The sequence below is a fragment of the Alligator mississippiensis genome, chromosome 4 (genome assembly GCF_030867095.1).
Source record: "Alligator mississippiensis isolate rAllMis1 chromosome 4, rAllMis1, whole genome shotgun sequence".
In the NCBI taxonomy this organism is placed as follows: Eukaryota; Metazoa; Chordata; order Crocodylia; family Alligatoridae; genus Alligator; species Alligator mississippiensis.
The window spans coordinates 191,258,933-191,286,229 of NC_081827.1; the positions used below are offsets into that span (position 1 = coordinate 191,258,933).

Consider the following 27,297-nt stretch of genomic DNA (forward strand, 5'->3'; position numbering starts at 1 on the left):
GACTTTCTCTCAAAATTTATTCTGAATTTTATATTTGAAGCAAGTCAAAAGCTTATGAAATCTTCACATGAAGATATTGCCCACCCAACACTTGCTTTTAAAAACATGCTCTTTGCTGTTTTTTTCATTGGACTTTCGAATTCTTTATTTGGTGGGCAAGGTTTAAATATTTAGACTACTTATGCATATTTAGTTGTGTGTTCAGTTGTTGATATGGACTAAAGTAAGAGCATAGCCTTTCAGTTGGCTCTCCCCCCTACTCTGAGAGTCTTAATTTTTCATCTGCTTGATTTTGCAAATTTGTCTTTGTATAAAATCCCATAGTAGGGATTTTTTCCCCCAAATTTAGTCTTTTGAGAAAAAGGAAAGATAGAAAGGACCTGCCTCTGTCTTTATGTAGGGAGGTACAGTGCCCAGCCTTCTGCCTGATTTGTTATAGTTAGCATTTAGAAGGCCCATGAAGGTTTTAAAGGTTGCAGCTCATTAAGGGATGAATTCACACCTAGAATGCTGTTAGGCTGTGGATCATCTTCTATTATGCTGCTTTGACAGAACAGGAGAGCATTGGTTTTCATTGGACATCTGTATGTTTACAGTGTAAAAGGTAGCATCTTTTTATAAATTTGCATAATTGGCAGGATACAGCTAGAATTCTAGATAGCAGAAAATTGTCTGCTTCTTTTCACACCTACATTTTTCCTGCTGTCCCTGATATTAAGACCACAGTCTTATAACGTGCGTGTTTCATTGAGATACCATCTACCTAATGTGTAGTGTTACAGGAGCCTCTGAGCAAAGGTCTGCATGCCTGTTAAGCTATGTGGTGAGAATTAAAACTGCCTTAAATTAAATTTTATTGTAAAGGATATTTGCATGTCTGTGAAGATTTCAGCTTTACAAAATTTTATTCTTATTTTTTGATTTACTTCACTGTGAAATCCACAGGGACCTTTGACTCCCCTTGAATCATGTCCTTTATGGGATGGAGAGAAGATTGAATCTCAGCTTTTCATACTTGTGCTTATCCCTTCTCAGAAACAAATACTGTAAATATGCTTGGCAGCAATAGGCAAGTCAAGGATATTTGGTTTTTGTGCCTACTGCACTTTTGGCCTTACACAGGGTCTAGTTTTATTAATGACCTAGCTCAATGATTCTCAGCCAGGATGCCATGACACATTTCAGTGCCTTGAGATCTTTTCAAGGGTGATGCTGGATGCCATGCAATGTTAGTGTTTGTTAGCTTTTTAAACATAATTCACAAGATAAACCCAGTGGCTGCCTATAGATGCGTTTGATTGTGTTCTAATTAGAGTGTGTTGGAGCAGACTCATTTAATCAAGTCTGTTCTGTGTTTTAATTAGAACACTTCAGTATCACCTCACCAGCATGTATATTAAGCCCCCATGCATTTTAAAATGAATGTGGGGGCACTTTATCTAAACCTCATCAAATGAGCTTTTAGATAGTGTCCTGCAGCCATTTTCAAAAGCACAGGGGCTTAATACATGTGAAGGTGAACTGTTTTAATTAGAACGGTTGTCTGGGAACTACTCTAATTAAAATAGCTTCCCCCACCCCCAAGCATGTGTATAGGCAGCAAGAGATTTTAAATAGGAATCCATAGTGTCAAAAGCTTTTTGATCTGTTATGGCTTCCTGAGTTCTTTGCAATAGAAGAAGTGCTCTATTATTTTTCTGTAGTCAAAAAACAAATTAACACAAAGAGATGGCACTTTTGAGGGGTACCTTGTGTCTAATAAGGTTGAGAACTACTGATACAGTTGAATATATAAACAGTAAAATGAGCATGCATGGGGAAACTAAACATGACATAACTAAGAATAGACAAAGGTGTTTCCTGTCTGTTTTCCATTAGCTAAGGTACAGAAAGTCCTCTCCCTGCCTTGACCACTATCATGCAAAAGCAAATTATTATGTATTTGCTATGTAACTGTTGTAGGCCATTTACACATTGTGGGGGTGGAGGCAGAGAGGGTTTAAAAATGAAAGTTTCTTATTGAGGTGGCTGTTCCTGTAATCCACTTTTTTTTCTGCTCCTGACTTAGTTTTGCAAGAACAAATAGCTGAGCCAGAGAGCAGACAGTACATGGAGTCAATGAAGGGCCTTGGTAAACATAAAGATTAGACATTGAATGAAAATGACTCCTCAAACCAGCCCCCCTGCACTGAAGTGGTTAAGTGGGTTGTGATTAAAAGAAATAAGTAATTATAATAATTATAGATAAAAAGATATAACATTACCACTTTAAAAGCACCTCCTGTGCTCTAGAGTGGTTCTGTTATTTACAATGTGATGGCTCATAATTATGTGGAGTAGGTAATAGGGTACCCTCTGGAGCATACCACACCAGCACTTGTTTCTTCAAGACAGTATAGGGCTGTGGCTTAATACATTCTCTTTCCAAAAGGGAACTTGTGGGTTCAAAGGCCAATTCTGTGCTTGATGGTGTCTAAAAGCATTTGATGACTTGCACGATTGAGCTTTCTGGCTTAGGGATTGTGTAGGGCAGAAATGAGGTACCCTATCTATCAGAGCTGCATTTGGAGCTCTTTTCCTGCCTGTGCTGGCTATATGTAATTCTTACCAGTGCTACAATCTTTGCTTTTATGATCATCATATTGACTCCAATTTTAAATACTATGAAGAAATAAGCACCAGCCCCCTGAACCTGTTGCACTGGAAAACAAGAACATCTTATGGTGACTTCAAATCACAGTTGAAATAAAGCAGTTTGTTCTGCCTGGTAATAACCTATTACTATTTATTCTTTTTCAACTTCTGTTGCTCCATAACAGTTGCCACCTGCTAGCAGCTTCTGTCAGAGTTTATCGCACAGTGCAGAGGAAAGGCAAATGATTGAATGGGGCATAGAAGCCGATTTACCATTTGACCCTTAAGGCTAGGGACAGACATTCAAAAAGCCTGAGCCTGAATTGATTCAATCTTTGCAAATTAGTTTAATCTGGGTAGGCTAAATCAGTTTTGTAACCAGACAGACATCCCAGAAAGGCAGGCACATGCCTGCAGTGGCTCAGGCTAGAAGCCAGGGGGCACTAGAGCAGCCCTCCCATTCATTGCACAAAGCTGAGCGGGGGGGCGTGGCCAGGCCCTGGTAGGATGCTGTGATAAGGGAGGGTTTCCCCCTCCTGAACAGCCCAGAGGTGATAAAGATTCCCTGTTAACTCAGTGTTTATCACCCCATTAAGAAAACAGAGGGACATTACCAGTTCTCTGTTGATTCTGCCTTTGTCCCATGTACCAGAGCCTGGAGGTAGCCAGCATGTGGTCTGCTACCTAACACTGAGAGGTGTCTGTGAAGGACAGGGGAATGCCTACTTAGCAGAGAGAGAGAGAGAGAGAGAGTGTGTGTGTGTGTGTGTGTGTGTGTGTGTGGCAGGGAACAGAAGCCAGGCAGATGCCTGTAGAGGCTGTCGAAGCTGCAGCCAGGGAGCAGAGGGGCGGGGCCAGCCCCGCTGTGGAGCAGAGAGCTCCAGCCAGCCCAGAGAGCATGCCGGGGGAGTCTGATTTAATTTAAACCAGCAAGGAGTCTGGGACCGACATTGCACAAACTGGTTTGAGTCAAATCAGTTAAGTCTTATAAACATGGGTGAATGTAGTATCTCAAATCAGTTTCAGCTATTCTCAAACCAGTTTATGTGCACTGAACATCTGTTCTGTTACAGATTTAAACCAGTTTCTGATCATTTAAACCAGTTTATGTATAATGTCTGTCCCTAGCCTAAAGGAGGTGCCTCCATGTCAGCACTGGAGTGTGTCAGTGGGGAAACATGTTAAGTCTGTCCCATTGCTGCCTGTGATGTACCCATTCTGTGGATAACCTGAGGAATTCGATTTCTAGGCCTGTCAATCGATTCATTTCCATTCAGTGTCGTTCAGATGCACCATAGGCTGATTTTTTTTTCCTGTTAACTGAACAAATGAGAAAGCTGAATGGATGTAAGCTTTCTTGGGGTGGGTCACTTTATCTATTTAGCTTTTTTCACATGAAAGAAAAGGTTTTTGCACAGACCACCTCAGGCTGTTCCAGTGAGCTGCATGAGCTGTTTGACTGCACAAGGAAATTTCTCTGTATATATTCAGGATGCTTCCTTGCTAAATGTAACGTTTGACACGCACAGAAATCATTAATGGGGCAGAGGAACATAGAAAAACAACAATTTGTTACTCCTATTGAGGGGGGTCATACTAGTTCCTGGTTGTCTTTTGGTATCTGGGTTGTAGCTGCATTGGTCTAGAGGAAAAGGCAATCAGGACTTGTAGTAGAGATGATATCTTTTATTAGACCAACAAGATTTTTGCAAAAAAAATTCTTTAATTGCAAGCTTTTGGGCACAAACACCCTTCATTAGGCACTGGAGAAAAGATCATAAAAGTTCCCAGGAAAACTTTTATAATCTTTTCTCCAGTGCCTGATGTAGGGTGTTTGTGCCCAAAAGCTTGCAATTAAATAATTTTTTTTTTTTTTTTTTTTTTGCAAAGATCTTGTTGGTCTAGTAAAAGATGTCATCTCTACTATGAGTCCTGATTGGTTGTCTTTTGGAATTTGGTGAAGTTTTTCAGCCTGCAGTAAATGAAGGAGGGAGACGTTCCCAAAGTGCTATGTGAGACACCTGAGCTCTGGCATTGTAGCTATTATCCAGTCTTCAGCAGCTCTTTGTCCTGAGACGCATTTAATCTGCCTAACTGCCATAATAAATTGGGAAGGGTACATGTGGGTCAAAAGGCATCATATTTTTATTTACAAGGACTCTGGGGTAATGAGTTAATAGCTGATATGATGTGCCTATGCATTTAAATAGTTAGGCAATATGATGTGGTGGAGAGAAAAGGGGGGAAGGTTAATATTAATGTCTATGTATACACTGCAGTTAGAAGGTGTGGTTGAAGCAGAGTAATATGATTCTACCATTTTAGTGCCATCGCATTGACTTCACAGTCCTGCAGGGATCCCTACTGAAATCAGCTTTTAACAATACTACCCATAGGTGAGAAGGAGGCTGAGATTTGGATAATGTAAATTTTTCCATGGAGTATAATAGTTCATGCTGACTTTATTATTGGCATGGCTAAATCTGGTTTGTTCATGGGGGGATGCATGTGTTACTGAAGAGGACACTAAAGCTGATAAAAAGAAATACAACTTAGGCTCCAAGTAGAATAATATTCTTATACTATTATAATACCAGATAGCATTGTGCAGGTTAACTGCCTGGCAGTATTTTCATCTTACAAGTCCCTATAAAAATTGCTTGCCATCAACACAGTCTGGGTAGAAACAGAAACACTGAAAACAATTTTAAAAATATATATTTTTTTTTTACTAAATTTTCAAAAACATTTGGCTATCTTTATGGTGGATTTTTTTTAATGTTCTTACAAATTTAACAAATTCAGCTGGTGAAAACACCTCATTGATAACTATGGAATGGCACCAGATTTACCACAGTATCAATGAAACTGCATGTGGCCTTCGGTTTATTTTCTTTTAGCAGAATTTCTGCAGAAGTTTGGTTATTACAGGCCATTTTTTTTTCCTTTTAATTTGTGGCAGATTAATTCACAATTGACAAATGGCTGTTGCTCATTTGCAATAATTTCAAAATTATTTTGTAAATAGTGTATTTACATATGTCTATCTTAAGGTTGCCCACATAGTTCATTCTATACATTCATTCTGTATCTGTCTTAATGCCAAAGAATTGGTATTATAAGAGCTGAGCATGCAGCACTGATGTGAATTGTTCTCATCCATTAGTCCTATTGACTTCATTGGGACTAGTCACATGAATAAGTGTTGACAGTTTCTGTTCCATTGATAGAAGCTTTTATTTTTTTAATATTTTTTGTGTGTTAAGTGGAGGACGTCAGGTTTATTTTGTTTCATAGAAATGTATTTCTGATGAAAAGTGGAGTCTTACTGAAAATGAACGATTTCACAAAGAATTCTCATATTGGCTAAAATTTCCTGAATTTTTGCTGGAAAAACTGCAGATTCAAAGCATTTCACTAAAATTATTGACATTTGTTCAGTAACGTTATTTTCTAAATAGTATTTTACAAAAAGGTGGGATTTTCAGTTCTGGTTTTTCATTGACAGAATGGCATGCATGCACAAACATACATTTCTTACTTTTAAAACAAAAATTCCCACAAGAATGATAATCTGGTTTCATGAAGATGTCATATTTGGTAGTCTTAGAAATTCTGAGTTGACAAGTCTAGAGCCTGAAATTTTATGCATCTGTCCAGAACATATATTGTGTAAGCAGCATGTGAGTGATGAGCTGTAGGAGTGAAAGGAGTGATGATTTTTCTATAACCAATAACCTATATTTTACTGAGAGGCACAAGCAAGATCCCCAGTATGCCAGCAACCTGAATGCTAACTGTATAAAGCTTCAAAGCCTTACATAAGATAAAATTTTAAAAAGTTTTAAAATATTTTGCAAGCATGAAATATTATACAAGTCACAATATTAATTGTGACTGGCATTAGAGGAATCCCACCTCTTCTTGCAGAAATCTATCCTATGATGAATCAGTAATTTTCTAGCTGCATAGTACTGGGTCCTGAAACGCTTTTAATCAGCATGTGCTATGATCCTGATTAGATAATCAGAGGTAAGGAATAGCTTTATTTAAACTTCATTTCTTCATCAAATACTGATTTTGAAGGATAGTCCTTCAAAACCAGTATTTTATATCTTTCATAACTTTTATCTCCTTTTTAACAAAGAGCTCCTGGGATATTGTGGATGAAAGATATTCAAAAGGTGCAATATAACATTAATAATATATTAATTTATTTGTAGTGTGATACTTTGAAGTCATGTTAATGAACTGGGAACTTATTTTGTTAAATTATACAAATATTTAGTGCATCCTTTTTCCTACAGTCATAGTGTTTTGATGAGTGTGAAGTTATATTGCCATCAATAGGTAGTGGTATTTTTTCCATGAAGATGCAGGATGTTATACTAAAATCCTATTCTTCATACTTTTCTCTATATAAAACAAACAATGTGTCTTTCCTTGGAGACTTGTGACACCCCATGATAAGCCTTTGGATATTCATTAAAAGGCCTTGGGTGGGATGTTTTAAAAGTTAATTTTTAAGAAAACCGGTTCCATTGGTTTTCGTTGGGATTTGTGCTCCTAAGTCATTTAAGCCTTTTTAAAAAAATCTCATCCTTTGTCTCTGGGATAGAAACAGTAAAACTATTTAATATCTCCAAAGAATTAGAAGAAGCTGCCTCTGTTCTTCATCTCTATCTTTCGGACTTTATGATTACATAAATAGGTATTCCTGTAGAAGTTTCATTTTCTGTCTCTTTTATTATTATTTTTTTTAAAGCAACTAATTCTCAAATCTTTTTTAATGGACTTAGTCTGAAATTAAAATTGATGTCTTGGCACTGGGGGCTCATGCTGCTGACCATATTAGAGGTACCTATTTCTGAATTCATTTGGAAGGATGTCAAAATTGTACATAGGTAAAAAGTATTTGGACAAGAGTATAGTTTTACTTTATACAGTGAGAATTCAGAATAACTTTCCTGAAGTCAAAGCAGTTAAACTGAGTAAGATCAGAATCAGACCCTTGCAGTCTCCCTACTAATTAGAGGCCAGAGTGATGGCTTTGTCAAGCTGTTTTTACTCAACATTTGAAGTTGGTTTCAAATAACAAGCTTTTTCTGCATAAGGTAAAGGTTTTATACAAGTTAGAGCTTCTGGGAAAGTTGAACTTTTAAAAACTGAGCTGAAAATAATGGCTCTCTTAAACAACCTGCTTTTTGTCTCTGTTATGATCCATGTTGAATAAAATGGAATGAGTTTATTATTTTTCCAGGATGTCTAGTGCTATTGCAGTAACAGTCACCTTGGCCCTCCCCGGGGGTGGGCATCAGGCCTCTACAAACTTACAGTATGTGTCTTCATATTTTGAGCTAAATGAAGGCTTCAGTCCTGCAAGATGATGAACATTCTGGCCTGATGCAGCAGAAAAACTTATGTACCTATTTAATGTTAAATACTGGAGTAGTCCCACTGAAGTGAAAGTGACTATTCGTATTTTAAAGGTGAACATGTACTTCATTCTTTTTGTTGGTTCAGGCAAGAGTTCTCACTCTGCACTTTGCAGAATTAGGAATGGATATGGGTAGGATATGCATGGAACAATGGGTTTCACTCCAACATGGGGACTCTAGGTGAACTAATGCCATCACTTTAATTTTATCTGTGCCAGGTACAAGACTTTAACTTGAAGCCAGAGTTTCATAGATTCATAGATGCTAGGGTCAGAAGGGACCTCAACAGATCATCGAATCTGACCCCCTGCCCTGGGCAGGAAAGAGTGCTGGGGTCAGATGACCCCAGGCAGATGCCTATCTAGCCTTCTCTTAAAGACCCCCAAGGTAGGGGAGAGCACCATCCCCCTTGGAAGCCCATTCCAAATTTTGGCCACCCTTACCATGAAAAAGTTTTTCCTGATATCCAGCCTAAATCTGCTCTCTGTCAGTCTGTGGCCATTGTTCCTTGTTACCCCAAGAGACACCCTGGTGAACAGAGCATCTCCGATCCCTTGCTGCGCCCCCCTAATGAATTTGTAGGCAGCCACAAGATCACCTCTCAGCCTTCTCTTGCGGAGGCTGAAGAGGTCCAGGTCCCTCAGTCTCTCCTCATAGGGCTTGGCCTGTAAACCCTTAACCCTAACAGTTGTATGGTAAGAGACTGAATCCTTGAATTCTTAATAACTGAAAGTCATATTTTATAAAAGGAGAGTTGCTGCTTGTTTGATAGGGACACTAACAGGTGGACAGAACTTTGAAAATCCAAAAGAATTTTAATGATTGTGGCTGCTTTTTTTTATGGTGATTTTTGTATGTGTGTTTCATGGGAACCTTACGTTACTGCAAGTAAAGCTTACTTTAGAGGAAAAAGTTAATTTTGCTGCCTAGGACGAGAACTTCAGCCTTAACTGACTTAGTAATAAGAACTGAATATACAGTCAGTTGTAACAACAGTTAAGGTAACAATCCTCTTTAAGTGCAGATCAGTATTGATAGTGAATTGTTTTATCTTTTAACAGTGGAAAGAGTGGAAAGAGAAAACCTTTCAGACTATTGTGTTCTGGGTCAACGTCCTATGCACTTACCAAATATCAACCAACTGACACCTTTGGGAAAAACTAATGGACAGTCTCCACATGGCCAAATTCATCACAGTACTCCAATTCGAAACCAAGTGCCAACATTGCAGCCTATCATGAGCCCTGGTCTCCTGTCTCCTCAGCTCAGTCCACAACTCGTAAGGCAGCAGATAGCTATGGCCCACCTGATAAACCAGCAGATTGCCGTAAGCCGACTATTGGCTCACCAGCACCCACAAGCTATCAACCAACAATTCTTGAATCACCCACCCATCCCTAGAGCTATCAAACCAGAGCCAACGAATTCATCCGTGGAAGTCTCTCCAGATATTTACCAGCAAGTCAGAGATGAGTTGAAGAGAGCCAGCGTATCCCAAGCTGTCTTTGCAAGAGTGGCATTCAACCGTACCCAGGTATTGATCTTTATTCTTTTAAAAAAAGAAGAGTTGGGAGAAAAGGTCATAACTTTACAAGATTATGATGGTTGTAGTTCATGAAAAAGAGACACTGGGGAAATAGCAGCTTCCTGTTTTCTTATCACATCTCATTGTCATTATTGTTATAAATCTTTCAAAATTAACGGCTTAGATCAGATGTTCACTTCTGGGTGCTATTAAAATACATTGTAGGTTGCAGCTGTATAACTCAAACCCAAACTTTTCACTGCCACTAAGATGCCACTTAGTACTAAAACAAGTTTTGGGTTGTAATCCTTTGTCATTTTACCACTTGGTAGATTCTGGATACGATAAACTAGTTTAGCCAAGCATGGGATTCCCTGCCAACACAAGTGGAAAGCCAGCATAGCAACACCTATGCTACTTCTCTGCCTGTAGTTTATGTGGAGGTATGAGAGGGTGAAAGTGAAAATTATTAAGATAGCAGGGAATGGAACTAATCCTCAGCTTTTATCTTGCTACCTTGATGCTGTTTGTAGCCAGCTCACTTCATAGATGATTTCAGAAAATTATGGGGTCTAGATTAATCCTCAACTAACTCAGGTTCAGAAAAGAGAACAAACTGAAAAAGGCAAGTTTTGTACCTCCTAACACAGGGGTCAGCAATACTTTCCAACAGGGAGGCTGGAATGATGACCCAGTTTAGTTTGGAAACAGGTAGGCATAAGGTTTCTTATTTCTTTCCTGAACTCCTTTTCCACAGCTGCCTCTGTTGAACTGACAGGAGGAGACATTATATATGCTGAGAGCCTTGTAGTTTGGGATCCCGAGATGTATTTAAAATTGGAGTACAAGTTTCAGCCACTGAACCAGAGTTTTTATAAACAAGACAAAATGAGGACCGTGTGCGTGTTGCTCACCCCAGCACCTCCTGGAGGTCTGTTCCACTGACTGCACAGTACCTGTGTCTGTTCTCCTGAATTAATGATTTTTTGGCATTGCCATTTTGGAAATGCCATATTATCATGGAACTAATTAAAATAGGGACCACATTTTTATTACTTTCCTTATGCCATTAAATTCATCAGATGGCTACACCAAGAAAAACATTCATCTTTAATCAACTTGAGTTTGAGTTCTGGGGTTAGCCTTGAGGGTATCAAATGAAAACTACATAGGAATGTATGAGTATTTCCTTTTTAAAATGCTGCTTTTAATTTGGAAAAGCTTTTCATCCCTCTGGGATCATAACCTGTTGTTTATAAAGCCCAGTATAATCAAGGTAGATGGTATTGACAGAATGACATATTTTGAACTTGAGCAAGAGGTCAACAGTAATATTGCCTTTGTGAGTTATACTACTATCATTGACTACGAGATCTATATTTTAGCAAGATTGTTATGGTTGAATTGGTAGTACCCAAGCCTGCTGTAAACCAAAAATGGATCCCCAAAATAAAAAGGATCTCATATAATTGTTAATTTACTATAGTGCATAAATAGCTGCCATATTTTAATAGTGTAGAAAAAAGCTGTGCACACAAGTCACCTATTGAACGTTGCAATGTCAGATATCCAGACAAGCAGCAAAAGGGCAGACATGAGACAGACCAGTCTGGCTTTTCCCAGTAGTTGCCCAACTTTGCGTGTGCCTGCATTGTCTAATAACAACTGTGGTAGCGATCACTCCGCACACATTTTTGTTATATGATTTGAAATCTGGAGTAAATCATTTGCAGTTCATTTCTTTTCTCTCCTGTGGTGATCTGGCATAAGTCCAGAATATTTAAGAGAGACAACTGGGAATGGGGAGACCTGGACTCTCTTCCCAGATTGATCCTATTTGTTTTGTGTTTTGGCATGTTAAAAATGGGGGAAAGCACCCAAGTGATTTGGGATCCCAAGTCTTATTAATTTTTCTGAAACATTTTAGTTCTGTTTTTCTTTATATTTTACCATCTCTTTTTCCCTGCAAAAAAGTTGTAATATATAATAAATGGTATTTTTGTAGGAACGATCTCTTTGTAAATGCCGGCTATTCAGATTGAATACCACCTTTTTCCATTTGAGTTGGAATGCCAGATATAAAGATGGCAGTTACAGCTACCCTTGGTAGCTTGGTTTATTGTGACTTAACAAGTGAATTATTAAACATTTTCAATTCCATCTGGTAAGAAAATGTTTTAAATGTGGACTCAAAGAACAGTGGATAAAATGTACTGACATCCTACATCACATTTCTCCTCTTATATATATCATCATGTATTTTGAGAATTTAGGCCGATAGGGCAATTTTGTACATTTTGGTGCAGTACTGCTCTGATCACCAGTGCTAGGTGCTTTTAAGTCTACTGGGTCTGGATAGAATTTAAGTACTGTTTCTACCTCTTAGAGTCTATAGGTCATGTCCTCAGCCTCAGGCCTTTTGTCTGGCACGCTTCTATAGGATGTGGGGTATCACTACCTAGTTGCTTTCACCTTCTCTGATTGTCAGATACTAATGATCAGCTTTTGTTGAAATCTTGTTTCAGGTCACAATAGCCATTTCAAGCCACTTAAAAATATCTTTCTCTCTTATGAATTTGAAATAATTTTTATTGCACATATTTAGGGACCTACAGAATTTGCAACTTTCATGGAAACCACAAATTCACTCAGTCCCTGTGAAAAAGCCCAGAACCCACAAAAAAGCATGAAATCAGCAGTGAGCAAAGGGTGGGAAGGGGAGGGGTAGGGAAGGCTGCAAAAATAGAAAAGGGCAGAAAGTGCTAACATCCTGAAACATAGGGGGAGGGAAGGGTGGGCAGATTACTGTCCCCCCCTCCCGCCTCTGGACACAAAGCCCCAGAAGTCCTGACCCTCCCTAGAGATTGACAGATCTCTATCAGTCTCTGGGGAGGGGCAGAACTTCTGGACCCTTCGGCCAATCAAGCTGTTGAGCAGCTGATTGTAATCTCCCAGCTGTGGTGGTGCATGGGGTACCGCCATGGCTGGGAGCCTCTGTTAACTGAGGGAGGTTCCCAGCCATAGGACCTTGCTTCTTGCCAGTGCAGAGGAAGCCCAGGATCAGTCCCCCTGCACCAGCAGTAAGGTGTGAGGGGAAATGAATCACAATCCTACAATTATGCCTCCTGCTATGTGTGTGTATACTGCTATGTGTAGAAGGGCCCTAACAGTTATCCTGAAAAAGGCAAGTCTTTAGCATCCATAAAAGATTGATTTCACCATCTGCATTTTATTAGTGTGCAGGACTTCTAGTATAAAACATGCCACTGGGCATTAGGTTTAGTGCATCATGTCTGTATGACCCATGTTTATAACAGGAATTTCCAGATTGTATTTTGTATTTTGGTGACTCACTGTCCTCTGCTCTTAGTTTTAAATAAAAAAAAATGTTAGTACTGTCATTACTTTCTCTTTAGTTGCAGATCTGTGTTTCAGGATAGGGGGTAAGAGGAGTTTAGCTATAATCAGTCTTAATAGTCTCATACAAGACACATCTATGGACATTCCCAATAGCCCATAATGTAGAAACAAACATTGTAAAAAGTAAGGGAGAGCGAGGTCATGTTCAAATCTCTCCTCGTCTCCTGTCATTCCCCAGAGGTTGTCTTAAGGCAATGCGGAGCTGCCGCATTGGCATTTCTTACAGTTAAATTTGTTAAATTTTACAAGAAATCTTGACCTTAGAAACTAAAGGTATGCTGTTATCTATTTTTATGTTCATTAGAAGCCTTGTATGCACCAGCTAATAATTGCATTTGTTACCATATCATGGTCCAGTGTGTAATCTTTCTACAGGGCAGTTGTGGTGTACATTAACCTACAGTTAAGTGTAGCTTCACAAAATATGTACTATGAAGGTTGTTTAATAGATAAACTATTCTCTAATTTATTTTAAAGTCCAGTGACCTACATACTCAGATGCTGAAAAACCCCTTAATAACATTATTTCTCCCCTGAGACCTTCCATATGAGCAAATCTGTTAAATGAAATTGAGGAAGCTTTGGTCCAATCTAGGATAAATCCATTGGAGTGTGTGTGTGTGTGTGTGTGTGTGTGTGTGTGTGTGTGTGTGTGTGTGTGTGCATGCGCATTTGTAGGAAGAAGGTCAGAAAAGGAAGTCAAAGGTAAAGTTACTAAACTCTCACAATCCATTAACTTGTAAAGCTTCCCCTAAAATTTTGAAGTTCAGAGCTTGTTTAAGATGGCAGTATTTTTTTGTGCCTACGCCTGTTATCATCTGCATACCATGCAAACCACCTCTGCAATCTGCACTGCAGATCTGTACAGCAAATTCTTCACTTTTTCATGTGCATGGAGCTCCTGCTGAAGTCAATGAGAGTTTACCAAGTACGCGATAAGGGGTAGGTATCCAGGCTGGATAAGAGGTTTGTAATGTATATCTGAGCAGATATGTCTCTGCCATATGCTGCTCTTTCAAAGGATCATTTTCAGTTAAAGTAAACGATTCGTATCCTTAGTAATTTTAGTTTGAAATGAGTAACCAGTATGTTCGGAGTATGACTTGCTCTAATTATTATGCAATTCTTTGAGTTAATTGCTGAACCTTCTTTTTATTTTATCTTTAGAGAAATTCAGTAGCAGTTTGAACCCACCTTATTATGTCATTCTAAGGATTATTCTCCAGTAAGCAAGAGAATCAGAATGGTGTTATGAGGTCCAGAGAGAATATTGTTATTTTATTGACAGAACTAGAGCCTGCAATATGAACAAGTAGGAAGGTCCTGCTTAAGCTTCAGTATATGTACTACTTGTGCAAAACCATATTTTTCTTGTTTTTACCTCTGAACCAGTCAACATCGGGTGCTTTGTGCTCACACTGAGAAAAGGTTTTGCCCCTTATACTGTATACAACCACATTTTCTCCTAAGATTCTAGCAGTATTCAGCTCATAATGACAGATGTAGTTCCCTGATATGGACTATAGTGAGGCCTTGCCCATTTAAGGCCTATATCAATACCGTTTATCAAATGACTACTGTCACAAGCTATGACATTGGGATCCATTTATGTTAGCTCATATAAACATGAATGGAAGTTTCAGGGACACACAAATATGAGAAATCATGAGCTCCCTTCTGTGCTTAGTTACCATTTTACATTCTTTGGAATATCCACCAAATTTTACTATGACCAAATAGGAGAAATAAGTATAGAGTGGATCCAGGCTTTAGAAAAGGATTGCTTTGTGTTTAGGTACCTGGCTGTATTGCAGGAGACCCAAGTTCAATTCCTGTATAACCAAATCATTAAATCTTTCTGTGCCTTGGCTCCCCATTTGTAAAATGGGGATAAGAGCACTACTGTGCATCACAGGATGAACTTGAGGTAAAGTTTGTGACTTGTTCAGACATGGCAGAGATGGGGACACTATAAATACTTAAATAGCTTTCTGCTTGGTGCAGCAACTCCTCCCAGGGAATGGTTAACACTTCTACCAGTCCTGCTATTCTTCTATGCTTGTTATAGGGGCTAATTTTAATACAGAAATAAACACTTGTGCTTCCACTCAGCTCACTAGGATCTCTGGCTTAGGTCTGCCTGAGCTCTGCTGGCCCTGAAGCTTAGGAATTAGGAATGTGCAGACTCCTTGGTCTCACTGGGTACATCTACACATGCAGCAGACTGCACAGTTGTTACTGCACAGTCATTTAGTACTTGCTTAAACTCCATGGGCCAAACGAGAACCCAGACTTTCCACCAGTGAGTAGTTTCTCACTGTAAGAGTCTAACTGAATTCAACAGCACTAGTCCTGTAACTAACAGACAGTGGGCACAGCTATACAACAGTGATACATCTTAAGCAAGTACTAAATGACTGCTCAGTAATCGGCATTACTGCGTAGTCCCAATGCCATATGATTGTTTTTAGCAGCTACTGTGCAGTAGTATTGGCATCATGGTTCGTGCCTGGTGATGCTATGGTGACATAGCTTGTTGCTACTGAGACGTAGCATCTCATCTAGATGCGCCCACTGTCTGTTGGTTACAGGACTAGTGCTGTTGAATTCAATTTGATTCTTGCAGTGAGAAACTGCTCACTAACGGAAGGTCTCTGTAACAGGGTGCCATCCCCAGCGGCCTTTGGACATACCTCCATGTGCCCCCAAGTCTCTTTATACTTGACTTTTCTGCTGGGAACAACCCCCCCCCCCCTTCCCCTCACCTGCCACATCTTGGTGTTTCTCTGGTTCTTGAAGGCATGGGTGACTGGTATCTCCTGAGTCTGCAGGGGCACCCGCAGAAGCTGGTGGCGGTGTCAGCAGTGGGGATAGGGCTGGTGAGCACACGCAGAAGCTGGTGACAAGTTGGTGGTGGGGATGGCCCTATCGGGGGGGGGGGGCACATACCCCCTGTGCTCCCTCTACCAGTCGCCTGTGCTTGAAGGGGAGGCTGCCCCAGTGCTTCACAGGTACGGTCTCAGCTCACGAACACTTGGTGGTGAGGAGCCTCTGCCTTTAGGTTTATTGGCATGCTCCAACCGCTCCTTATTGTGCCCCTGTGTCTTGCAGGTGTTGTATGTATGATGTCCCTTAATCTGGGCTTCAGCCTCTTCAGCCTCTGCCCTCTTTAACTCTGGCTGGGCCTACCAGCCTAGGCCCGCTGGCTAGGACCTGACTTCAGGAGCCCTAGCTCCTCAATCCACTCGGGGCTCCTGGTACCAGGCTCCCCAGTCCCTTTACACTGCGCCCCTGTGGTGCTGGGTTTGTTGGGGCTTCAGCCTTCCCCAGCTTTGTCCCTTGTTCTCTAGCTAAGCCTCCCAGCCCAGGCCCACTAGGTCAGACTCGACATTGGGGCGCCAGCTTCTCACTCCACTCTGTGCCCTGTATAGTTGCACCCATTATGGAACAGGACTCTCTGGCCCTTTAACACTGCACCCTGTGGGCAGTAATGAGGCCTCCACCTCCCCTATAGCCTCAGCCACAAACCACCGGGGTAAAATAGAACATAAATACTAGGACCTTGAGCTATAACAAAAATAAATGTAAAGAAGGCAGTCTGCCTGCTCATGGTTCCAGGATCTCTGCCTCTCTGCACAGAGCTGCCGCAGCTTCTCTGGAAGTTCTTAGGAGTCTACCCTCTCTACAGCCTGGACTTCCCTGGCCAGCTCAGACCGGGGTTTATGCAGTCCTGGCCTGAGGCCTCCGGTCACCCAATGCCCTGTCAGCAGACCAGCCAGCAGGGCTCAGCTTTTAACCCCTGCTCTGCCAGCCTGCGGTGTCCTGAAGATTCTAGCCTTAAAGGGGACACCCTGCTTTCTAGTAATAGGACTAGGGTTCCCTGTTACAGTCTGGATTCTAGTTTGGACCATGGAGTTTTGCAACTTAGGAGCTTGCATATACAGAAATATTAATTTGAGATAAAGGTACTAAGAAGCTCCTCAGCAACTCACAAGCCAAACAGTCATCCCAACTATATTTGTTTTAAAGTAGGGAAATCTTATTTATAAGTGCAAATTTCATGTAACCGAAATATGTTACTTTCAAACTAGGCATTCGTGGAGGTCTTGTTTAGTTTAAAAGACTTCAGAATTTCAGATGCTTTTCTGTTGATTTGAAATAAAAATGCTTTGGAAAATAAACAGAAAAAGATTGATAAAGGGTACAAATCCTTTTTTCATTTCCTAGAGACCTTCATTCAAATGTATGTTGGGTTAGATGGCACAAATGAATATAATTGCAGAATGCAGACCAGATGTAGACCATGCACTTAAATTGGAGATATGTTGTATGCATTTTTTTAAAACCATAGCCTTATAAAGACTGAAGCAATGGTATTGCCAGAAAGCCCTTTTCAGGGAGTGTGGTAATAAGTGTTATTGAGAACATGAAGGGCTTGTCTACACATAGGTTTATTCTAGAATATCTCTTTTGTAGACACTCCTATTTTAGAGTAAGTTTGTCCACATACAGTTATTCAGAATAGCAATCTCAGTTTAAATTTATACTCAGCCTTCATCAGTAAAAACTTTTCAGGTATAGAAAAGTCTTAAGAAAGAAAGATAGGAGTGGTGACTTACTGTATCCCTTAAAAAGGGTGAGCATTCTATAGTACTAGCCTGAGATTGCCCAGTGTGAGAGGGCATGGCTATGCTTGGCCAGTGCCTGTGGGGTTTGAAGAACCCTGCCAGTGATAATATGACTTCACACCATGTAGGTAAGGATCATATAGACTCAGATTGTGGTGGCCCTCATGGCAGAGTTCCTTGCATCTTTTCCTTCAGCCCTCATTACATTCTTATGCAGATTCACTCAGTTTGTTATTTCTGTAAATGTGGTATGTAAACCCTAGGTTAACCAAAACTTGCTTGTCAAAGGGTATAATGCATTTGGAGATGTACCAGTGCAGCAGGTGTAACCATTTCTGAAAGGGATCATTTTGAAGGAAACACATATCCTTGTGAGCAGATGAATTTTCCTTGCCTTCTCTGGAAAGTTTCCCAACAGTTTGTTGTGTTGCAGTGATCCCTATGTGTTAGAACCTCCTCAGGGAGGGAGTACCTAACATGTACAATGACAGTTTTGAGCAACATAAGCAAAATGAGCACATTTTTCCATACTTCCCCTTTTCCCACTGAGTATCCCCTGCTTTGTACCAACAGTAGAATGGAGAAACCAGAATATAGATCCTGGACAGAGGATCAGTTCTGTGTGATGGGATCCAGCAGACTGAATTGCTAAACCAGCGAACCGCTATTTTGCTTGCTATGGGAACCATGATGGACTGAAACGCCTCTAGACTGAAAGAATATTTTCTGTTTGTATCTTAAAAAAAAAAAAACCCACATTTTTTTGCCAATGTTTTGACACAGTAGCCAGAACTAGTAAAATTTTTGGGCAAGTGGCCAGTGCTTGTTTCACTGAACAGCCGCAGAAACTGGGAATATCTGTGAACCTGAGGCTTTTTTGAATGAAACAGTCATGATGCCAGATACAAAGAGAACTGGCAAAAAAAAAAACACATGTTCAATGTAGAGAAAACTGTTTATGACTCGTCCTAAGGAACAACCTCCTCCCCCAACCTTTTTTTCCTTCCTTTTTTTTAAAGCTCTGAATGAGAATGATCAGTTTTCCAGTATGAAGCTTTGAAGCCAGCACTCTACAACTCTACCATATATAAAATAAATGGACACAGTGAAACTCTGTGATTTAAATAAAATGAGAAGTCCCAGCTTCTTCCAGTGAGGTCTGTTGTGGATACTGGAAGGTAGTTATTGGACTAAAATTTGGGGGAGCCTGAGTTTGATGTTACCACAGACCTAAGGCAGGCCTGAGTCTCTTCACTTTGGTTTGCTATTTGTAAAATGAAGGTGGTATTTCCCTATTTCACAAGCGTGAAAGATAAGTAATTTTTGTTTGGCAAGTGTTAAGATTCTACAATGATGACTGCCATAAAATACCTAAAAAATCTGTAAGGAACTTTTCACTTAATGTGTTTACTCAAATATAAGATGAGGTTCTGCCCCCCAATCAGCATGGGGGGAAAAAATCTCATCTTGCATACAAGGAAAACTTATTAAATACATATTGTCTATCATTACACTGCTGCCAAAAGTAGCATGTGCTCAGTAACAGAAACCAACTATGAACTTGCAGCTAATACTGAGCATGACTATAAAACACATGGTCCATATTGGGCATACATACAGATTTAAAAAAAAAATATATATATATATTTCTCTCTCTCTCCCTCCCTCCCATATATGTATATATAAAAGCTTATGCTGGATGGGGGGTGTGTGTGTGTGTGTGTGTGTGTGTGTACACACATATCTCTCTCTCTCTCTCTCTCTCTCTCACACACACACACCATCTAGCATAAGCTTTTCTTCACACACCTTAAACCATATTTTAAACCCACACACCCATTATAATTAACGTACCGATGCTCCTGGACACCCGTCCACAGTCCTTTTCCTAACCCAATCGCAGTTTCTTAGTCCTAGCCCCAATTTTGGGGTTTACATTCTCAGTTCATTCACTGTCGTTGTCACTGTCACTGTTGCTGTTGCTTTTGCTGTCATCATCGCAGTCTCCAGGTCCGGTTGTGTCACTGTCCTCTTCGTTCTCCCTGTCCACTCTCCCTTTTGGGGGTCTTTAAACAGCCTGTGCCAAATGTCTCTTTGCCAGGTGGAGTTGGCTGCATCTTCTCCATCCTCTCCCACTGATTTCCAGTAGTAGGACTGGAGTTCATACAGAAACATTTTAACACGGTCTGTTTCCTCAAGTTCTGTATGTATGTACATTAGGAGGTTCTTGCACTTCCACAGGGTGCTCTTCACACAGGGCATGAATTGGTCGAAGCGGGTTGTTGGGGAACCTTGATGTTTAGTCAGGTGTCCATACATCGCTGCCTCCCTCATCATCAGCTTGACTCCTGTCACCTCTTTGCGGAGCTGGTTTACCTTTTTCCACACCTCCTTGACGTATGGACAGAGCCATAGGATGATTTCTCTTGCGACTTGGCAGATTTCTGTGGGGCAGCTGGGCCGAGTCTCTTGCCCCTCTGTCTCCGTGCCCTCACTTGGAGTGCATGGTGAGCTATTAGCCAGTTCAAGTCTCTGTGGTCCTTTCATAGGTCCTTGTGGAAGATCTGGTCCGAGGCGGCCTGGCAGTTGGCTTTGGGGAGCAACTCCACAGTCGATAGTCCGTCTGTGGCTCTGACCACCTTCTGTATCTTCCTGTGGTTGGACATAGTCACCAGGTTTTCATTCTGTAGCCTGTACTTGCTCTGGAACTCATTCAGGACCCTGTAGAACCAGAGGTGTTCCATGGTCCACAGTGTTCCACCCTCACAGTCTCAGGAGGTGACCTGCAAAATATTTGGTGAGACAGGCAGCACCAGTCACCAGCTTGCAGATCTGGCCCATGTACCATGCCCACAGGAACAGGTCTGGCATCCTGCCCCCAGTCCATTTCTTCTTGTACAGGGTCTTCTTTACCACCTTCTCATACAGATAGGGCCCTACTGCAAGGATAAATTACTGCAGCCCATCTGAATAAAATATATGGTAGTGCCCATTGCATACAGTCCCCCTCAGTGCTGACTCTCTTTAAAGTCATGGTGACTCACTCCATTGAATACATTTTGGACTTCCTCTTCATTTTCACAGCTGAGATTTACCTTTCTTTCCCATTTCCAATGATTCCTGTTTCTTCACCAGGCTTAAATGTCTGGCAAACATCAACAAATAGGGCTCCAAACAGTTCATCCAGGATCCTCTGTCACCCCCTCTCTCAGCTTGTTGCATATGATTAGAGGGGCTCTGCCCTCCATGAGGTGAAGTGGGGCCCTGCACCTCATCTGGGACTCATGAGTAGAACGCCCAGTTCCAGTCATAAGTGGAGGAGCTAATTAGTATACGGATCTTTTCTGGTGGGTATCTGGAGCAAACGTACATACTGTGCAGTGCTGAGCTGTGGGGTTGGCATGGCTTGAAATGCTGTTGACTCAGCTGGGGCCCAGCCCAATGAACTGTGGTAAATCATGAGCCATAGTATCATAGTGCTTAGGGTCAGAAGGGACCTAAACAGATAATCAGGTCTGACCCCCTGCCCTGGGCAGGAACAAATGCTGGGGTCATAACACCCCAGCCAAATATCTATCCAGCCTCCTCTTGAAGACCCCCAAGGTAGGAGAGAGCACCACCTCCCTTGGGAGTCCATTCCAGAGCCTGGCAGCCCTAACCGTGAAGTAATGCCTCCTGATGTCCAGCTTGAACCTTCTTTCTAACAATTTGTGGCCGTTATTCCTAGTAACCCCTGGTGGTGCCCAGGGGAACAAAGTCTTACCCAATTTCTTCTGGCCCCCCCCAATGAGTTTGTAAACGGCCACCAGATCCCCTCTCAGCCTTCTCTTGTGGAGGCTGAATAGGTTCAGGCCCTTGAGCCTCTCTTCGTAGGGCCTGACCTGCTGCCCCTTGACCATGCAAATGGCCCTCCTCTGGACCCTCTCTATGCTAGCCACATCCCTCTTGAAGTGCGCTGCCCAGAACTGGACGCAGCACTCCAACTGCGGCCTGACCATAGAGGGGAGGGATCACCTCCCTGGACCTGTTTGTGATGCATCTGTGGATGCACGACAAGGTGCGGTTAGCCTTACTGACTGCTTCCTCGCATAGGTGGCTCATGTTCATGAACCTTTTGGTTTTAGACTGACAGCATGCACAGAAGTGCTGCTTAAAAGTGTGTTTATGGGTTACCTGTGCTAAAACATGCAGTAGTTTTAAAAAAGGTAAAATGTAACAATTTTTTGTTGATTAAAGTACTACAAGCATGTTTATTTCAAAGTCATTGTTTTCAAATTTGCCCATCACTTCCATGTAGTCAAGGAGAGTGATCTGACAGTAAAGGGGGAGGAGCTGTGAGGGGAAGAAGTTTGGGGTGCAGAAGGCAGGGAGCTAATTGACCCCCCCCCCCAGATTTATAATTGCTTCTGTAGCAGTGGGAGGTTGACAAATTCAAGGTCAACCTCCAATAATTAGATTCTATACCTATAAAATTATAACAAATTTATGAATTTTATGTATATGGAATCTAATTATTGGAGAGTCATGTTATATTCAGGCTTGCCTTATATTTGAGCAAATATGGTAAATCAATGTTTTTAAAATGAAAATACTCTTGTAAAGAAAGGAGGAGGTTTCATCATAATATAATTCTGCTTTTAATGGCAACATTCCCTTTGACTGAAGCAGAATAAGAGCCCATAACAGACTTCCTCTGATTTGAAATATATTTTATCAAAATAACTCTTCCCCATATAATAGACTGCAAGCCAAATCCTGGTCAACATTCCTTTAGCAACTGTCTTCCCATTGACTTAAGTGGGAATAAGGTGAGCAAGATTTAGTTCTCTGGCTGGTATCTAGCTAGATATTCATACTACATGACATTCATTTCTATGGTGTTTGCACTATTGTACATAGACTTTCAATTAGGCAGCGCCTGTTTTTGTTTTTTGCAAAGACAACTCTCTCTTATTACATGAAACCTTTTCATGCCGCCTACTTGTTTTATTCTTGGGTGTAATGTGACACGAGCAGAGTTTTGTTGTATGCACAGGAAAGAAGGCAGTCTGTAAGGGAAGTGCTTAATTTAATAAATTGCAGATTTTTGGTACATAGGATATTTGTTTCAACAGTGGGTTTTTGCACTGCCCAAAATTTCAGTTTCAATTAACTTAATTGTATTCAATAGGCTGAATGAGAAGATCTTCAGTAGTATGTGAGTCAGACTTTCAGAATGTGTTGCTGCTGCTGACTGCTCAGCTGATACACTGGAATTCTTGCAAACAAATCCATAGATATACTAAGCATGTTCTGTGCATCTTGCTCACTTCCTGGCTTATTCCTCTATTAAGGCTTGACATGCAGGTCATATAAATGGCAGTACACTGCAATTGCAGGTGTTCAGCCTTTCTCTGCCTCCTTTTCTCCCAACTCCCACATGGAGAGCCATAAGCATATGCTGTCTTCCCTAATAAAAAGAGATACTGTAATAAAAAGGAGGCTTTATTAAACTAATGCAATAACAGCATTTTCTTTGAGGACTTAAATACTTCATTTTTAATAATAAAAATCAAATTGCCATCGTTGCACCCTGTATACGTTTTATTCAAATCAGCCACTAAATGGCAGTGCTTCATGCCTAAGCAGATATCTCCTGAGATGTATGTATTTTTAGAATTTGTTAAATGAGTTTTAAGGAGGAGGCTTGCACTAGGCAGCAAATCTAGGAATCAGTAGTAACATTAAAAAACAAAAAAATGGATGAGAGAGATTCCTCTATTTGGGTAGGTTAAGGGTACAGCTCTGCTCTCACTCCTGCTGGTGTAAACCTAGAGTGACTCTGGTGAAGGTACAAAGTTAATCTGGATTTACAGTAGTATTAGTTCAGAATGTGCCACATTGAAAATGGGAGAGTCATCCAAATCTCAGGGATGCAACTATAACAATGCACAGTCTCAACTATGAAAGGCCGTTTGGCTTAGGTCAGTGCTGTCCAACTGGTGAGCTAACGGAGGGTTTAATATGAACCCCCTGGTGCCCTCTGGCCATTGTTCTCCTCATCACTCCAGCTCCTTCTGCAACCAGGGTCTCCAGGTCACCTCTCCCCTGCCCCTGGCTTTCACTCCCCACCTCTGTCCCACAGTGTGGAACAGGGCAGGGCAGCATGGATTAGTGCAGCTGGGGAACCTAAAGCTGTTGAAGTGTGTGGTTGTGGGGAAAAGGAGGAAGGGAGAGGGGTCTCCCATCTCTCTGTCTCCCACAGGTGGTGGGGGTGGGGAGTGGGTAGGGGCTACCTGTGCATGCAATGCCAGGGGAGCTTGCAGCTGGGGTGGTGAGGGTGGCAGTGGCTCCTGTTGGTGTGGCCCCTGGCTCCTAAGAAGGTGGACAACCCTGATTTAGGTAAATGTTCACAATTTCCAATGAGTAAGTGATTAAGTCAGTTTTTGGTTTATAAATCTGAACCAGAAATACCACCAGGATAGATATTACTAAGAGAGTCTAGCTTTTGTCTTAAAAACCCAGGTGGGACTTGAAAGAGATGCAAAAAGGAATATAAGGAAAATTTTAAAAGTGAGCTCTGGTCCTGAGAATCCCAAAAATCCATTTAACTATCCTCAGTACAGCACCTTTATTTTTGTCATTGTTTAATGTGTTTATGCTAGGAATAGAATTTTCTTTTTTAACAAGCCAAAAGAGAAAAATATTTGCAAGTTTTGGTTGTGTTTTTTTGCCATTTGTATCGCACCCTAGGTAGTTGTCTGTTGATCACAGCTGACAGTACTATAGCTATTTCTGTTGGGATCTGAGACAAAGACTTAAGGAGAAATGTCATGACAAAGACCTGTCCTGACATGATGAAGTGTACAGTATGTGGAATTCCTTTCTAAACCTAACAGCTGAGAAAATGGTTTCAGAGAAGTTATAGGCTTTGAAGTAAAGTGCATTTTATGGCAAACCTTTTTTTATCTTTTGATTGCAGGTAGTAGTGGATTTTAGATGTAAACTATCATTTTAGCTTGGCAAAGCTAGATTTTACACTTAGGTTAAAAAATTCTGTAAAGCCCATGAAGAATGAGTAGACAGTCAGCATTCACAAAAATGGGAGTGGTACATCTCTGTGCCAGGTTTCTATGGTGAAACAAGTCCTTGCCACACTATGTGTGGAAGTGTTTCCATCACTAATCCTTGAGATTTAGAGATTGAGTCTGAATAAGTACCCAAATGTCCTGATACTTATTTGAATCTTTTCCAGAATATTTAGAAGTAGGACAGGCGTTCTCTTGAGACTTCCAGGTATTGTACCTATCTAACTAGGCTTGCATTGCCAAAAGAGCAAATTTTTCTGGTATTTCAGTATATTCATGGCTGCTCTTGGCTACTACCAGGAAATGCACAAATAAGAGAAAGATGGAGCAAAAATAAAAATCTACAGTTTTAAAGCCCCCTCTTCAATGACTTAAGTTGTGGACAACAGTTTAGATTTGTTCAATCTGTGTCAAAACCATGTCTTCTTCCAGGTTATACTGAAAAAAAAAATGCTTTGATTGTCTTGAGTCTACACTAGCATGTACTTCTTATCCTTACAGACCCTTACAGAACTAGGCATAGATTTCCTTTAAAATGTAGATTCATTTACAAACTATGTATGAAATAGTTAAAACAACAAAAATAGACAAAAGAGCTTTTTTTCTTTTTTTCCACCCATATCTTTTACGTTACGTCAGTTACAGATACTTAAGAGGAGATAAAGGGAAGACTCCTAAGCTAGGGACAGAAGTTACACATAAACTGGTTTAAGTGATCAGAAACTGGTTTAAACCTGTAATAGAACATAAGGTCAGTGCACCTAAACTAGTTTCAAAATGGCCAAAACTGGTTTGAGATGAAACTGGTTAAATGTAGTATCAGACTTAACTGATTGAGCTCAAACGGCTTATGCAACTTCTGTCCCAGACCCCTTCCTGGTTTAAGTTAAATCCGAGTCCCCCAGCATCCCAGCATGCTGTCTGGGCTGGGCTGTGCTCTTTGTTCCAGGGTTGGCCCTGCTTCCTAGCCAGAGCAAGGACAGGCAGGAGCTGGGGCCTGGGGAGATGCTGGCCCCAAAAGGGAACAGGGAAGAGGTTTATTCCCCGCTTCCCTCCCTCCCCTCTCCCACAGACCTGCATTTCTCTGCTGGCTGCTCCAGTGGGGGGCGGGCAGCCCCAGCAGTAGCCTGGAGTGAACTGGCCAGGGACGGGGTTTAATTCCCCCTTCCCTGTCCCACCATCATGGACCCAAGCTGGGGTTCACGGGACACTCTTCCCTCGCTGCTGCGGTGGCAGGGCTGGGGCATGGCCAAATGCTGGCTGGCATGGCCCCGGGGGCAGGGAGTGGGGGTTATTCCCCCCTCTATTCCCTCTGCTCCTGGGGGTCTGCAGCTGGGTTCTGCCCGCCCCCCTCCCTCTGGCTTCTGGCCCTTCTCTCAGGAATCTGGCCCTTCATAACGGGCATATTTCCCCAAGATGGTGCAACATGCTTAGTTCCCTGGCAAGGATGCGCATCATTTCTTAGGAGCAGTATGGAAGCTTGGAGGATTGTTTGTCTGCAGTCAGTTCCAAGGCTTTGTTTCACAGTTTTGATCATTTGGCATGGTAATAATTTAGACAGTAAAAATAAAATAAAATTACAAACAAGGCTTTATATAAGTTGCACAAAAAATGAAAACCAAAGAAATACATTCTAACAGGATTGCTTTTTGATGGCAAATTTTATAGCAGTGAGAACTAGTTCTCAACTAACTTGAAAAGACACTGTCAGAATTATTCCAACTCTAAATAGCGTCAAAGTTTTATATTTGGACTGGAAACATGCTGCTTTTTCCACCTCTGTGTTTATTTTTAAGTCAATTATCAATGCAACGTATAATTAAAAAGAATACAGAGGCTGGTATAGGTTCCAAATGTAAACCAAGCTGTGCGCATGTATGATACTTAGTTTCAGGGTGGATGTACCACTGTTTGTGATAGAATCTGTGTTAAGTATTAAGTTTGTTTTAACTTCTCACCAGCTTAAAATGGCTTAAAAACAATGTATTATGATGGAAAAAGAAGCAAAATTCCTTTCAAAATGTCCACTTCCAAAGAAAAGTGTCTTAATAATTCTATTTAATTTTTTTCACTCAAGTTCAGTTTAAAAGACCATGCAGGCATTCAGAGTCCTTTAGAGTTTGCACAGCTAGTTACTCTGCAAACTGCCAATTTCTTTAATATGGGAAATGTATGGATGTTGGAATGAGCTAATTTGGCCAATGGAATTTTATAACAAATGTATGAATGCTGTGGGTTTCCCTCTCTAGCCCCTTCCAGCAGAACTATAATTTGCAGAAATGAAAACAGTCTCTGGCTAGCTTTAGGCTTTTCTCAAAAACAGAAACAGTAGGGTTTGTCTGGCTGGGCCAGTTTCTTTACCACACACCTGGTGTATATCACTTTAAAAAATAAATTATGCCTCATTAAATTACAATTAAATGAAATCATGATCATTTGTTTTTCTGGAAGGAAGATGTTTTGCATATTGAAAGCCTAATTTGTTGCAGGTGACAAAAAGGCTGAACAGATTATTTAGTATCATTTTATTTTTTTTTTTATAATGTTGCTTGCTGGTTAGTTTGTGTATATTTTGGTAGCTTAAA

General features: G+C 40.9%; 1 protein-coding gene across 1 annotated transcript in view; it reads left to right on the forward strand.

Annotated features, from left to right (window-relative positions):
• SATB2 (SATB homeobox 2) overlaps positions 1 to 27,297 on the forward strand; it is a gene marked incomplete at its 5' end in the record, with an annotated part of 125,420 nt that overhangs the window by 46,472 nt on the left and 51,651 nt on the right. Inside the window, one exon of the mRNA XM_059727222.1 lies at positions 9,134 to 9,606. Coding sequence (XP_059583205.1) covers positions 9,134 to 9,606 — 473 coding nt within the window. The remainder of the gene's footprint in view (positions 1 to 9,133; positions 9,607 to 27,297) is intronic.